Here is a 15,276-nt window from a genome sequence, read left to right on the forward strand (position 1 = left end):
AGGTCATTCTTTTGTTGGGCAAGTTCAATACATTTGATTAAGTATAGTTACTTGTGGTGTCTCCCAAGTACTCCTCAAGTAATGATTGGTACATGTACATGTACCTTTATAAATCAGTTCTTAACAGACATGATAATAAGGTTATGATGTGACTTGATCACAAAGTGAATCAACTATTTGTTGTTTGAACAAAACAGAAGAAACAACAGTCAGACAAACAGGGCTTTCCACTTCTCCTTAACCTGGCCCAATGGTGCTGATAGTAGTTGGAAAGCCCTGCACATAGAGTAGAAAACAAGGGTTGGGGAGTGAATGAAACTGTATCAAGTTACTATGAAATAGAGTCAGGTTCTTGAGGTATATACTCCTTTGAGAACTTTGAATCAACGCCATGATCACCAGAAGTGGGACATGCTGATAAATAGATGTAAGTACCGGTAGCAGGGCTTGGCATGGCCATGTGCAACTGGATTCAAAATCTGGAAAATTTGGTCCAATTTCTGAAGATTCAAAGTCCTCAACCGAGGAGTATTCAAACAAATAATAAGGTCACAGCAATGCATGAAGAAAGGAGCTCCCAATTTCCAACTGATACATCAATGGTGTGTCTTGGGTCATCTATAACACATAGAGGATTACATTGTATCTACATTTACTGCACTCACCCCCTTAATACATGATATCATGCGTTCCCTTTGGTAGGGACGCAGAGATGGTTTATGGTCCTTCAGCAATAAATGATACAGAATCAGTCTTACTTGCAGAAATCTTACATTGAGCCCTTTTTAAATCTATCATTTTACAAAACAAAAACAAAAGTCTCAAGATCAAAAGACAAAAACACCAAAATATGACTGAATGTACTTCAAAAACAGACAGACAAAACCTATGAAATAATGTTTCGGAGACTCACCCCTTTGACACAGGTTAATACATGCCCCCTCAGAGAAGAAGGCCTGCAGTCCTTTTAGCAAGAAATTGACACAAGAACTGCATGAAATGTTCAAGCAAATGATTGGAAAACTTCAAAGTAATCAAACATTTTGATGATTTCGCAACACCAAACTTTCAAACTGAATCACTTTCACAGCACTTCACTGAGGAAATTCAACAACCCAAAAAGGAACTCTGAAGACAATTAAACCAAATCAAACTTGATATACCGTTTTGGAAATCCAAGAGGAGGTTTTACACATAACGATCAGAGTGTCTTTTAGAAACCATTCCTGAAATAATTATCGCTGATATCAGTTCATCAAGGATAAAAATCAACAAAGATTTGACAGAATTTTCTGTGGCGAACTTGTCTGAATTTTGCCACCAAGTCTGTCAATTAGTCACAGAGTAGAATGTTTGTCAAGTATTGACCGAATTTAGACTTACCTCGTTGAGTTGTTCCTGATATTTCATCGATATTGCTGCGAGTTCGCGATCTTTGTGCTGTAAATGCTCCTGGTATTCCTTGGCCTGCGTGTTTGCCTCTTTGATCTCATCCCGTAGCTGTTTGATGACGTCCCCACGATGGTTCACAGTCGCCAGCACGTCATGGTGTTTGTCTTCGAAGGTTTTCACGTCTGCTTTCAGTTTCACGACAGTGTCGTGGCGCTCGGCAACCTGAAGAAAACATCATATAACTTTGAGTTTCACTTTCATCCAACTATACTGGAAGTTCCACCTGCTTCATCGCCACCTTTGGCAGACGACAACATTGAATTGCCATCAAAATGTCAACAATGATGAAACTTCCACCTCTGCCAAAGAAACCTTTGCTTTGGAAGAAAAAACATGTTGCACCCACCCACTAAACTTACCATGCCAGAGCGCAACGGCAGACACCCCAACCATTTTAACTTGGGCATTTTCTTATCCGACATGTCGTCGGGCAAGAGTCATGTTGGCAAAGGTGCATGAGTGTGGCCTATATCCTAACATCTCGGTACAACAACAGAAATTTCTCACATCAATTCAAAAGCAAGAGCTGTACACACAAGTCAACAGTGTACCCTATTCCCTGCTGCAGTTCTCATGTGAACATCATGACAGTAACATGAACCCACTGCTCTAAGCCAAGTGCACTCTACTGGACCAAAGAGATAACCACTGGGAAAACCACACCCAAAGCAGAGGTGACAGTTTGTGCAGATTAAACAATAGAACATGTATTATGACATAACCAGCCTATATGGCCCCCAGTTGGCTTCTTTATTACTGAATACAGTGTGATGTCAAAACTCCTAAGAAAAGGAAATGTGGTATGCTAAATTTGAACTAAAGGGGACTAATTCTCATAAAAAGAACGACTGACCTAACGACTGATGACTGAACCTACCCTTAAATAATTATCATAAACATCCTCAAATAACATAACATCCATAGCACCAATTGATACTAGCACATACATGCACACGAACTGCCACCCTGGCCTCTCTTGCTTCAGACACTACCTCATGCTCTATGCTAAACTGCTACATGGTAATTAGCAGTATAGAAAATGCCCAAGGCTAAAAAAATACAAACAACTTTTCACAGGAAAGCCGGTCTCCCCACCTTTGCCTCCTGACTGCTTTATTAGTAATCAAAGTCTTAAAGAAAACAAACAAAGTCTGTCAATTTGGTCTGAATACTCATTCAAAACAGACATTAGGAAGCGCAGCTTATCACAGCTTGGTTCCAAGTGAGTGGACTCCCAAGGAAGAGTTGGCTTACACTGACCTTGAATAGGCCTAATTGGCAGGGACAATGCAAACAAAGACCCAGTGCACCAACCACACAATTGTAATCTGGAGACATTATTTCCTTATAAACACCCTCTTATGAAGAACCCATAGAAATCTCAAATAAAATATTGCATAACTTAGTTCCCTAAGGTGTTCTGTGTTGTTTGACCAATACTACTATGACCATGAAGCTGGTTAGCTCCATGCTATGACTAAGAAGCACTACTGATCGGCTGTGATAGTTAATGGATCACTGAGTGATACTCACCTCAGCTGTAAGTGCATCTCTTGTCTCTTTCGATGAGATCTGTAACTTCTGCAGGCTGGTGGTCAACTTTTGAACCTAAAAGACAATAAACAACAAATATTTTGGATTCGCACTACACGTTGGGCATTTGTCTGAATCTTATTCTTAAACTCTTAGGACATTTCTAAAGCTTGAAAATCACAACAAAAACTGAGCACTGTCAGTTTTTTCAAATTAAAACACACACACTGGTTTAAATACCGTTTGTCCACAGTGAATGTACGGCCAGCCTTGGAGGCTTCATTTTCAACTATCTTTCTGTTAAGCCAGAAATCAGCAGAACATAATTTGTAACTCAACATTCTGGTCTGATTCTGTGAGAGAGCTTAAACAATCATGGTTTTCTGATTGCAGTTGGACAGAAGCTGCCTGGTCTCAAATGAGTTTGAGAAAACCAACAAAAAAGCAACAAATAACTTTCTACCAGCAACAATACCAGCTTTTACCTGCCGTGAAGACAATAAAAACATGACTGAAACAAAGCGTTTTTGCAGGGCAGGGGTTAGTGTCATTGATATTTGAGTTAGTAAAGCCATGAATGTTTTAGGTTCAGAGTCTAAAAAGAGAAACTACTCATTCTAACTGTGGTTCTATGAGAAGATACTGAAGTGGTTTACAATTTGTCCACATTTTCCACAGAGCATGACTGGCATTTCCAATTGATTTTACAGTCAGAGGTTAAGAAGCTACACAAAGCGGCCTGAGGTGGAGGTGAAACAAACCATGACCCTGATATGAAAAATGGGAATGTCTCCTGCCAGGCATATGCCACTGAGACTAAATGCTGTAGACCAAGGGAACCAAATATAGAAAGATTACACTATGGGAGAAAATATCAAAGTAACCTAGATATTGGGAAAAAAGTATCATAGAAAAGCGTTCATCTAAAAGGGAATTGTTAGTTGCTGCGCATCTACAATAACTAGAAATTAGCAGAAGCTAAGACGAGACTTAGAGACATGGCGAGGTGAAGTGTTACCTGTGCAAGGGAGTCTGCATGTGCAGCCTTGACCGATTGGTAATCCGTCTCCAGGCGGATAAAGTCCTTGGAACGTGCATTGGCCTGATGTCAAAGTTACAATAGATAACATTACAGCACTTGTAAATACAGAGCTTCTAATCAAGACTGTTCCTTTCTGTTGTCAGTTTCTACAGACTACAGTGCAGATCAGTCTAATATGTCACATTCAAAGGTAGTATAAGATGAGGAATTGTTCGGTGATTTAGTCAGTGGAGTGATAATGGTAATGTTGCACCTAAATCATAAAATATTTGCTAAGTGCAGGGAAATCCAAACAGCATTAAGTGCCAAAGGCCAGAAATGTATTTATCAATCAACAGCCAGAACAGATTGACTGAAGTTCCCAATGCAGTTTGACCTTTTCTTCTTTGTGTTTGACAAAAGCTGTTTGAACAGCGCCCTGGCTAAATAAGCACTCAAAACAGTTCAGTTATGACACCTGAAATGAAGACTCAGGTATTGGTAACATCTGCATTCTTGTAGCTTGTAACTTGGCCTTAAACCCGAGATCGGCCTAATACCAAATTGGTATACAGGCAAAAGTTTCCGTCCACGGATAGCTGATGGCCTATGAACGTTCCATCCATGGAGCCCATGGATGGATAGTTCATGATTATCGCAAACAACGTTTAACAACTGGTAATCACCATCAGCTATCCGTGGACGGAGACTTTTGCCTGAGTAACACTGTCCTGAACAACTCAGGTCAGAAAGGAAATTGACGTATCTGTACTGACCTCAGCCTTTGTTTCCTCAAGTTGACGTTTGGTGGTTTCAAGTTCGGAGATGATGCTATGGGCGTGAGATTCAACACCATGGAGCTGCAAAAGAGGATGGCAGTAATGAAGGTTGGGTGCAGTGTCAGTGTGTACAAGACCACAATAATTCCTGTAATGCAAATCAATTATTATCACAACAAATAGGATATGAGCTGGTAGCTTGCTGCAAAATCACTAACGGTATTTGAACACAGGTTTTCCATAAGTACTGGGTTGAGATATGACTGGTGATTATATTGTCAATTTCACTTCTAACAAATAACTTTAAACATGAAGTCAAACTGCATACATCCTAGCATCAGACCACATCATTTTATTCTAGCTTTGCCTTCTAATGCTTTTTCTCTATGTGTACGTAAAAAGTTGGTACTTTTTTAGTATTTATCAAAAATCTGCACAATGACAATCAATGCAACGTGAAATTAATGCTAACGTGAGGAACTTTACAAAACCAACAAAATGTGTGATGTGTTAGAACTACATGCATTGTTAGATTTATATGGACTTGAGATGGATTCCTTTGAATGAAATTAAACAGTGCAGATGGTAAAAACCAAAACCAGAACATCTAACATGCAGAAAATCCCTTTTTAACCCAGTTTACTAGGGTTAGATGAGATATTTACACACTAAGTGTGCACACTGTAAGGTGAGTAGAATACTGTTAGTTGCTGAATAAAAATCAAATCAAATGAGAAGAAACTTAAAGTGCATTCAAACGGGGTGATTTCAAAAGAAATGTGAAGCATGCAAATGAAACCCAAGCCTTGTGAGGTGAGCGCAAACCAAGGTGTTTCACACTATGATTGTTAGATGGCGTTACCTCTTCCTTAAAGCGATCTCGCTCCACTTCCATGTCATGCATATGTCGCTCGGTCTCATCCAGCTATAAAGATGATCAAGTCATTACAAATGATGGACAGAACTGATAGACCTGCTCAGCCAGTTATACACAGTTTTCAAGGCACTTCTCACAGATACACATTTTCTGATCATTGCCAACTGAGCCATAAGTGTCCTTAGTTCTCCCTTAGTCATACTTCTGGGCAGGCCAACCTTCACTCACCAATGCGCAGGAGGCAATGGCAGTGGTCATGGTGGAAGCCTGCTGTCCCTGTTTACAGCAGCAGTCGAATCTGTTTACCACCAATACCTAGCAGAGGTAGATGTTGCCAACTCTAAAATAAACAGTGAATTCTTCCCAAACACAGCTAATTTGGCATTCAGAGTTTGCCAAAGGACATTGGGGGATCATTTTTATTTGTTGGAACATGACGGCTAAGACTTGCTCTTCCTCAACCAGTGTTGAGGACAATTGGTTTGGCATCATAAGCAAAACTCACCTCAGACACAATGCGGTCCCTCTTCTCCTGAAGCTTGAGCACCTCTCTACGCAGTGTTTGTATGGTCTCATCCCGGCGCTCGAGCTCTGACTTGAGGATCTGGTGATGGTCCTGGTTTGACTGCTGACCTTCCCTGATACGTGGTTGAAGATTGCCGATCTCATCAAATGTTCTCTGGCGCTCCTCCTCTGCCTCCTTTAGGTCATTCTCTAAACCACGGATCCTTCGTTCATACTGGGAAACCTGCAGAGGACATAACAACGCATCAAGTAAACTGATCCAGGAGACAAGGTAGTATTTAAAGACAGGGAATCTCTGCTTGGATGCAACACTTTCAACTCATTCAGGGAGTTTTCTAATGCATAGTACTGTAATCCATTGGTTGATGCACAATGAGAATGCCTACCTATGGTGCTCAAGGAGGGAATGATAGGAAGTCTGAGTTTCGCCACTTTTTTATAGGTGTCTGGAGTCTTAATTTTGCTGCAGAAGCTGTGATAGTTCATCATACTTCCCAAAGAGGGAGCAACCAATCATACTCACATCATGTCGTGACCTCATGTGTTCGTCCTTGACCCCATTCAACTCGCCCTTCAGGCTGCGGATGGCATCTTCACACTTGGCTACCTGCAACAACATCACACAACACTTCAAAACTTGTCTATTTTTCACAGCAACTCATGGTTAAAGTGATCAATAAAGTCGATTAAATAGCAATATCCGATGATTACAAAACTTGAGCTGCACAACTGTCTTTGCCAAAAATCAAAAGCACAAAATGAAACTTGATACTTTGAAGCCACTAAATATTACCGTATCTTCTAGTTTTGGTAAAGACAACATGCACTAGAATAGTTCAACCTAAACTGACGCTAAACTGCACCTAAGCTTATCAATACATAGCTATAGTGAAAGAGAAGTTGAAATTTACAAGACAAGATTACAACATACAATGGCAAAATGGTTGCAGCAAGGCACAGGAGAAGATATGATCAATTTCACACCGAAAGCATTTTCTGCAATCCCCAATTTCACCATTCTAGGAAGAAAACCACACACCAAAGGAAGGCTTTGAAGATTAAAACCCCCCAATACCTATGGCGACTAGGACTGAAGTTGTAGCTTTGTGAGATCATTTAAGGAAAGCTAATATAAGGCAGGAGTTGAAGTCATGTATGATGCTTGGAGTTGCAGTCATGAAAACCAACCGACAAAATGACTGAAGTTGCAGGCTTGAGGTTGTGGTCATGCAAAATGAAGAGTTGTAGACTTGTAAGATGCTCACTATTGGTTGGAAATATCTAGAGCAGATAATTCAAAGACCTAAACTTAATAAACAAGCATAAACAGGACGTGATAAAACTCCCAGCATACCTTACCTGTCGGAAACACTTTGCAAGAGAATAATGATCATGTTATTTGAAGCCAATCTCTAGAGACAATGAGTCAATGACATCTAACATTACACATGTTATACCAGGTACATATGGTAAAAGACTGTTGCATTTACTTTGGAACACGATATCATATTTTGAAATGTAACTACGGGACATTCTAATTAGGATACGAGCGGATGCAATTCATACCAAAGCCAGTAAAGGTGTGACTTTTCGTGACTCACTGCACTTTCTAGCAGATTCAATTGGTCACTACACCATTGGGAGACAGGCTCGGCCTGCTGTTTGACTCAAAGCCCTCTCAACTGCAGCTTAGCCGATGTTGTGCATATGACAACGTATCGATAGCACAGCCAAGTTCTTCGTCTTACCTCCTGAGTACTCTGCCTGAGTTTATCCTGCAAGACTTTCATTGACTGTAAATGGTTGCTGTTCTCGGCATCTTTCAGGGCAATCTCACTGTGCAGGTCTGTGATCTGGATCTGCAGGGATGAGCACTTACGATCCTTATTCTGAACCTACAATCGAAGATAACAGTCGAGAATGAAAACTTGTCTTTTCACAACAAACAACGAAGTCTCAAAATGGAGACACTTTCAAAGAGAGGATCATGTAACAAGCAGCTTACCGTTTTCACAGATCCAGCTAAAGAGGACTAATCAGCATTGGGGGTCAAACTTAACAACCTTGAATTGCGATTCCCCAAAACACAAAGATAACTCCCATCAAAAACAGATGGATTTCAGCTGTAATCGGATCCAAAGTTGATAGAGCCTTGGTTGTCAGCCTCAATCGGCCAGGACTCGAACCCCGGACCTGCCGCCCTTAAGGCAGAAGAAAGAACCTTTAGACCATCGCAAATCTACTGAAATAGATTTCATCGTGCACTCACCTCCATGAGATATTCCTCCGCTCTCTGTTTGGCCAGGGCAAGATCAGATCTCAGTCTCATCACAGTGATATCGGTGTCGATGGTGTCACCACCTCCAAGAGGGTCAAAATGATTAGGTGATAGGTCACCGAAACCTGGACGGCTTGAATCCATGGAGCTTGGCATCTGCAAATACAAGAAGCACAGTTTGGTCATTGAATTGTCTGCACCAACCCAGGGGAGGCCTTGCCGGAGTCCACATCTCTCCAAGAAAAACTATGGGGAACAGAGGCAGATTTGCACCACACAGCCATGTTCTTGAGGACTAAATGTGTTATAGTTTAACCAGTTGAAAGCAAAGAAGAAGAAGATTGAATAATGTGTAGTTCTTCTTCTGATTCAGGTTTCATTGAAGACCAAAAAGCATATTGCTGCTGGTTGTAGCTGCCTAAGACTCTGGAAGGACTGATTCCATCTCAGGTTCTTACCTTGCTTTGTAACTGTAAATGTTCCTCGGACAGACTCCTCAAATCTCCCTGTAGTTTCTCTATCAGCTGGTCCCTCTGAACCACCTGGTTCTTAAGCTCAGAGATATGTTGCTCCAGGATCGCTTCAGGAGTTTTACTGCAAAGTGGACGCAAAATCAAATGAATATAGCACTAGCTAAAAGAACGAGTTCTTTGTGACATCCTGATCCAAAGGACCGTTGCTTGATAATGGTGCCTTTGAGCCTGGTGCCTTTGAGCTGTGGTCCGGACATGACAAGGCACATATTTTCAATTTCTGTCGACGGTTACTTTAACTGAATAGCATAGTGACACGTTTTGCAGTTAGGTCTGCAGAAGCATTTTTGACCCCATCAAATAATTCAAGGTGAAGAAAGACAATGAGCACAATGCCAAGAATGCCTTTAGTTGAAATCTTATATCTGACACTCGCCGCCTCAGTGGAGTCCATGAGTGCTGTTCAGAGATCCACGTTATGTCAGCTGGTACTTACGTTTTGGCAATTTCAAATACAGGTCCAAATACTTGTTCAAATGCGAGTTGTTTGAAGTCTACGGAGTCAATCTCCCACCTTCCCGTGGCCCTAGCACAACTGATGACTGTGATAAGAGTATTGACGTCATGGCGAATACAGGAGTTCTCTTCCCGAAGTAAACCGTTCTCCTCATCATATTTTTCTAGTTTATCTTCATATTCCTGTGGAGAAGGAGTCAGAAGAAATTGAAGGTATCAGTCAAAAGATATTTACACCTCTTTTGGACTGAGGGCGATCTGTGGCATACTGAGTGGTAAGAGGGTTGGACCCAGAGAGTAGAGCTTGAACCAAGAATGTACAGGCCAATAGCTAGGGGTAATAATGTGAAGCGCTTTGAGTGACTGAAACCAGTTGGATTTAGCGCTATATAAGTCACATAATTATTATTATTATTTTCAGAAGATTTTTCAGTGAGGACACCTGTAGCCAAAGAAAACCCAGGTGTCATAAAGATGAGAAGGATAAGTATTGGACTACCCTTTTTTATCATGTACATATTATGTCCCCACTGACATTACTGTCTATAATTCCTCAATAACCAACGCAGTGGTCGAATGAGTTAAGTCTGCTGGCAGCATAAAAACAATGTCAGACAAAACAGACCCATTTACAATTTCCATATCTAGGACTGACCCAGACTGGAATAAAAATTGGCTTTTCAGCTTTGTAACGCCTGATTGGAACGTCGTCTTACCCTGATTATATCTTCAGCATTAGCTCGGTCTGCTTCGTAATTTCTCAATTCCTGTTCATAATCCCGAGCTTTAGTCATATAGTCCTGAAATCAAAGCATACAGTTATTATATCTTGAATTATAAAGGCTAATGTTCTGAAAAATTAAACCTAATCATTCGAGTTCAATACGTGAAGTAAATGTTGCATTTCAACACCGAGAGGACAAATGCAAATTTTTATTGTAGGGACTCTTACATGTAGCAATAGCATGAGTGCGTAGTGCCTCTGGGCATAGTTTAAAACCATATTTTTATAAAATTTAAATCTATGATCCTGTTTAAACAAGGCTGCAACCATTGTCTTTCATTATAGCCATTGATCAACTGAAACTGTACAGTGATTCTGATATTATGTGAGTTATAGTGATGAAGGCCAAGAGTAAACTACAAGTTAGGCAATACATTTGCTGCACTAGCAATAGCAACTAAAATACTAGACCCTCTACCCTGTGACACATTTTAGTCACTCAATACATTTTCTAACATAGATAATGAAAATCTGACCGCCCTACCTTCACTGAGGAAGCAGTTTTCTGTAATTTTGATTCAAGCAGCGCAACCCGATCATTGGCTTCTTTCTCAAGCTCTTCCACCGTCTGTACAAGCACCTCGTTCTGTTCCGACAAGTCATCCACATACGACTGTAAGATACGTACTCGCATCTGAAAATATGTCGATATGTTACATTACTTTTTTGATTTGACAGTTCTGGGAGATTTTTTAGAAGGATGAAAAAAGATCATAAACGTGTTCTTTGATGCAAGAATATCAAAAACTTTCAATAAACAAAATCGATTAGAATATATATTGGCCTAGTTCCATGTGTACATAATATAAAGAATTCTTGAGTTAGGAATTTTAATTTGCTTTTTGTTAAAAATCAATATCATTTTAATCAGTTTATTCACATGACAAACATTATATCCTGTAATAACTCACTCTTACAGTTATCAATAGCTAATGGTATGAATTATGTTGTTTTTATTGGATTACAAACATCATTTTTGATCATTTGGTCATTTCCTTTAACAATTCATGACATGCAAATTAATCACTCATTTTTAAATGCACGCTACACCATGATGATAATACATGTACCTGTAGGTTTCTCACCATTGATTTCTCAATCATTTTAGCTCAAAAATTTTTCATGTTTGGTGTAAATGATACTCTTGGGACCTATTATACATGTAACACTACGTGAGTGCAATATTATTTCACTTGACAAGGAAGTAAGCTTACAAACCGCAAACTAACTACTTTGTCGTTTTATGTTTGCTTACCAGTTGATACACGTATATATCATCAATACATTGATTAATTCAAGAATGACAATCATATCGATTATTGTGACATTCTGCCGAGGGTTTACCATTCAGTTGGTAAAGTCAATAAGAAAAGGACAAAGGTGTCCACGGTTCGTGCACAATAGGGCTGAGCCTGAATCTTATCAATCAGAAACACCCCCAAACCAATTTGTGGGGCGTAGAAATGAATATTTCATTCAGTACGCCCGTTTTGTGTGTGACACTTTATTATGAATGTGTGTATTCATTTTTTGAATGGATTCTATGTAAGATGTATTGATTGGGAAGTTGTGCCCCAGGAACTCTGTGAGGGATAGCCGGAATGCATTGGCACAAAATAGGCCTAAATTCAGTTTTCTTCCAACTATTTAAAGGAAATTAAGTTCCCCACGAAATAGGCAACACACATTTTAACTTATGTATAAACTAGGTCTTATGTGTTCTCATGTTGTCACCTTGGCAAGACACTTTACTTCAATACTTGGCTAATGATAAGCTGTTGGCGTTCGGACAAGACGCTGACATTTCACAAGACACTGCACCAAAGCGTTGCAGGTTTAATAGACGAATTCGAAGATGTTTGTTTTGGCACTGACCAGTCATGCGTTTTACCTTGAACGAAGGATCGCCGTGTCTCTAGGCATTGTCAGAAGTCAGCTTAGGCCTTCTGACGTGTTCCAATCAAGGTGTGCGTATTTGATTTTTTTGGCACTGATTCTTCATCTTCCAATTCGTCTATCAAATGTAGAGCGCAGAATCTTACTTTGGGCAAAACACTTTACTGAGAGATATGGTAAGCTTTTTAAGGGGTTAATCATCTGCACAGAAGACTGGGATCAATTAACACCCCATTTTGCATTCATAAAGCCCTTTTTATCAGATGCAAAACATTGTACTGCGATACTGTCACGCGTTTCACCGATGTTCTTGGGCAGGACACTTAACCATGCTGTAGGTGCCATTTGAAGATTGCAATAGTGCATAACGAGATACAATGTAAAGGCCTACACTACACGCATTGGCATGGGGCCATATTTAAGGTTGCGATCACACCGGCAAAGATATGTGCAGTTTTCGTGGTAAAAATAAGCATTTTCAGCATGAGATGAGATTTGCATAGTTAAGAGAATATATCAAGATAACCTACCCTTTGAGAATCTTCATCCACTTGACCGGCATCATCGAGTTTGCGGAGTTTATTTTCGTACAAAGTTTTGAACTCCCGCAGTAATCCGTGCATATGGCCACGGCCAAGCATTCCAGCTCCGCTCAAACGGGACCCCGATGAGGCCCGTAGAGACCCTCCTACAACTCTATTCGCCATCACACCAGCCGAAAACGAATCTCGGGATATCCTTCTACTGATCCACCATGCAAAGTGGTATTTTTTCAACTCAAAACCTGCAAAATCAGATGATTATTTGGGTTCAAAATGTGCCGTGAACTTCGAATAACGACGCGTTGTTGATCTCAACCTCGTCCATAGACTAAACAATGAACCTGGCCTCCAGGTTACTGATACTCCGATAACAAGAGGCTACTGGACAATAACACTCCGCTGATGCGTGTCCCCCTTTTATCGGTGGGTAATTGGAGCATCTCTAAATACATTTTATATGGAAATTATGCCCGAGACTGCAGTACAATATCATTAAAAACAGTATGACAAGCAAACTCTGGTCAAACTTTGCCTGACTGTGAATAATTTTTACAACCAATTAATTAATGACCTAAAGAGGTCTAGAGGCAGGAGCTCGAGGGTCTAATTTGTTATCTTTGGTCGACTAATGTGCACATGAAGGGAAGTGATTAATGTGGGAGCAACAAGGAAGTTTTTGGTGGGAGGACCAGTGGTGAGATTTGGTGGGGTTTAAGTAGAATATCAATTAACCCCACGTCGGTCGTATAATGAGGACGAAGTCACAACCAGCAGGCACAGTCTTTCATGTCCTTGCTAATACCCCCTGGAAAAAAGTGTCCTTCCCTTTTATGTGATGACTGACAATGGTATCATAGAGACCCAGGGCCTTCATTACCTCAAAGATAAAGCACAAATAGTAGATTATTTGTTTGCAGGTCACTCTAAACTGTTACACCGGGTTCATAACGCCCATGAGCCGCACGTGCCTCACTGTAAAGACTCCTGTTGCGCCAATTTGCTTTTTTCACTTTCAAAGATTCATTTGCGATAACAGAACCACAGTTCCATAGTTCTGCAACAATCATCAGTACTCATTGGAGGAGGTCCGTGTCAGACTTGTTTTGAAATGTTGAATACGTGCCCGTGCTTGTTATTCAAATTCCAATAGTTCAAACTAATAATATGCATATTTCAATAAATTTTCAATTGAGAGATTAGGCCTACGTTTACTCAGGGCCTTGGGTTATGAAAAGGGCTCACTTTTGATATTTTGGTTTAAAATGCACAAAAGAAGCAGCAGACGAGATCTATGTAAATATTGTCCTCGGGACAACACACGATTCGTCGGTTGGAAAAAGAGGACGCATTGTGTTCCGTTGTGTTGATAACCATAACTACAGGGTGCGCTTTGACCCCAGCTTTTGTTATGTTTGGTAATTTAGTGGGGCGACAGCGACGCGCATGACTCAATCTCAAAATTCGTGAGATCCACATTCACAATATTTTATGTTTGCGTTGCCATACAAGCAGGCGACGCGGGTATGCACATGTTGAGTATGATGGGTATGATAAAGTCTGACTGTGACATTATGTTACTGGTTTGGAAGAATCTCTTCAAGGATCTCCATTATATAGAAATGCCACAAAATCTTTGGGGAAACCACCTATCAGTGCATAGATATCCGTATGAAATGAATGCGATGTATTCAGATTGCGTCTAATGTAACGAAGTCAAATATATGCTGTGGTTGTTCCATTGTCCGTCCATGTGAGATGATTACCACGGTACAACCAAATCAGTTGTCTTGTATCACCCATGTAGAACGCAAGTGTAATGTTGTCTTGTACAGCTGAAGGACCCTTTGAAGGTTGTGTCAATGTCTTCCCAACCTCAGATAACCAGCTGTCAGAGGTTGGTTGTCCCATTGTCCGTCCTTGTGAGATGATTACCACGGTACAACCAAATCAGTTGTCTTGTATCACCCATGTAGAACGCAAGTGTAATGTTGTCTTGTACAGCTGAAGGACCCTTTGAAGGTTGTGTCAATGTCTTCCCAACCTCAGATAACCAGCTGGAAGAGGTTGGTTGTTACGTCGGCTGTCCTGTAGTCTCAATCAGCCCAATAATGTTAACTTGTCAGAAAAACGTTTTGAAGGTTATGTAAAGGTCTTCCCAACCTGATCAGATAACCAGCTAGCAGAGGGCAGGGTCTATTCTACAGACCAAAGACTTTACCGACCTCGTTTTTTGGCTCTCACTTTTTTATTAGTGGAGATTTTCATGAAATCTAAAGTGATATTAGACCAGAAATGGAAACCAGAAACCTTGATATTGAAGAAATAAAAGTCTGTAATTCTAAATTCTAAATAAGAAAAAACAGACCAACTTCAAAGGCAAATTTCAAAGGCAGTTTCTGGTCTAATATCACTTTAGATTTCATGAAAATCTCCACTAACAAAAAAGTGAGAGCCAAAAAACGAGGTCTGTAAAGTCTTTGGTCTGTAGAATAGACCCTGCCCTAGCAGAGGCTGTTTGTTCCATTTTCTCTCCTTGCATGCAACAGACTCGAACCAGATGCAAATTCACAGTAAAACCAGCTAGGCGGTATATAGGCCTA

At 40.4% G+C, this 15,276-nt stretch overlaps 1 protein-coding gene across 7 annotated transcripts in view; it reads right to left on the bottom strand.

Moving 5' to 3' along the window:
- Positions 1-12,972, bottom strand: part of LOC135495344 (uncharacterized) — a 30,348-nt gene extending 17,376 nt beyond the window's left edge. For 4 of the 7 annotated variants that reach the window (XM_064783836.1, XM_064783838.1, XM_064783837.1 and 1 more), the window contains exons 1-15: positions 12,665-12,972; positions 10,723-10,872; positions 10,171-10,254; positions 9,435-9,637; positions 8,924-9,059; positions 8,457-8,621; positions 7,936-8,082; positions 7,547-7,558; positions 6,711-6,794; positions 6,168-6,410; positions 5,648-5,710; positions 4,783-4,866; positions 4,004-4,087; positions 2,986-3,060; positions 1,384-1,614 (exon numbers count right to left, since the gene is read on the bottom strand). In XM_064783836.1, coding sequence (XP_064639906.1) covers positions 1,384-1,614; positions 2,986-3,060; positions 4,004-4,087; positions 4,783-4,866; positions 5,648-5,710; positions 6,168-6,410; positions 6,711-6,794; positions 7,547-7,558; positions 7,936-8,082; positions 8,457-8,621; positions 8,924-9,059; positions 9,435-9,637; positions 10,171-10,254; positions 10,723-10,872; positions 12,665-12,841 — 1,938 coding nt within the window. In that variant the 5' untranslated portion in view covers positions 12,842-12,972. The remainder of the gene's footprint in view (positions 1-1,383; positions 1,615-2,985; positions 3,061-4,003; positions 4,088-4,782; positions 4,867-5,647; positions 5,711-6,167; positions 6,411-6,710; positions 6,795-7,546; positions 7,559-7,935; positions 8,083-8,456; positions 8,622-8,923; positions 9,060-9,434; positions 9,638-10,170; positions 10,255-10,722; positions 10,873-12,664) is intronic. The other 3 variants (XM_064783835.1, XM_064783839.1, XM_064783840.1) reach the window with 3 other exon arrangements.
- Positions 12,973-15,276: the final 2,304 nt, after the last annotated feature.

This window comes from Lineus longissimus, chromosome 11 (assembly GCF_910592395.1).
Source record: "Lineus longissimus chromosome 11, tnLinLong1.2, whole genome shotgun sequence".
Lineage (NCBI taxonomy): Eukaryota > Metazoa > Nemertea > Pilidiophora > Heteronemertea > Lineidae > Lineus > Lineus longissimus.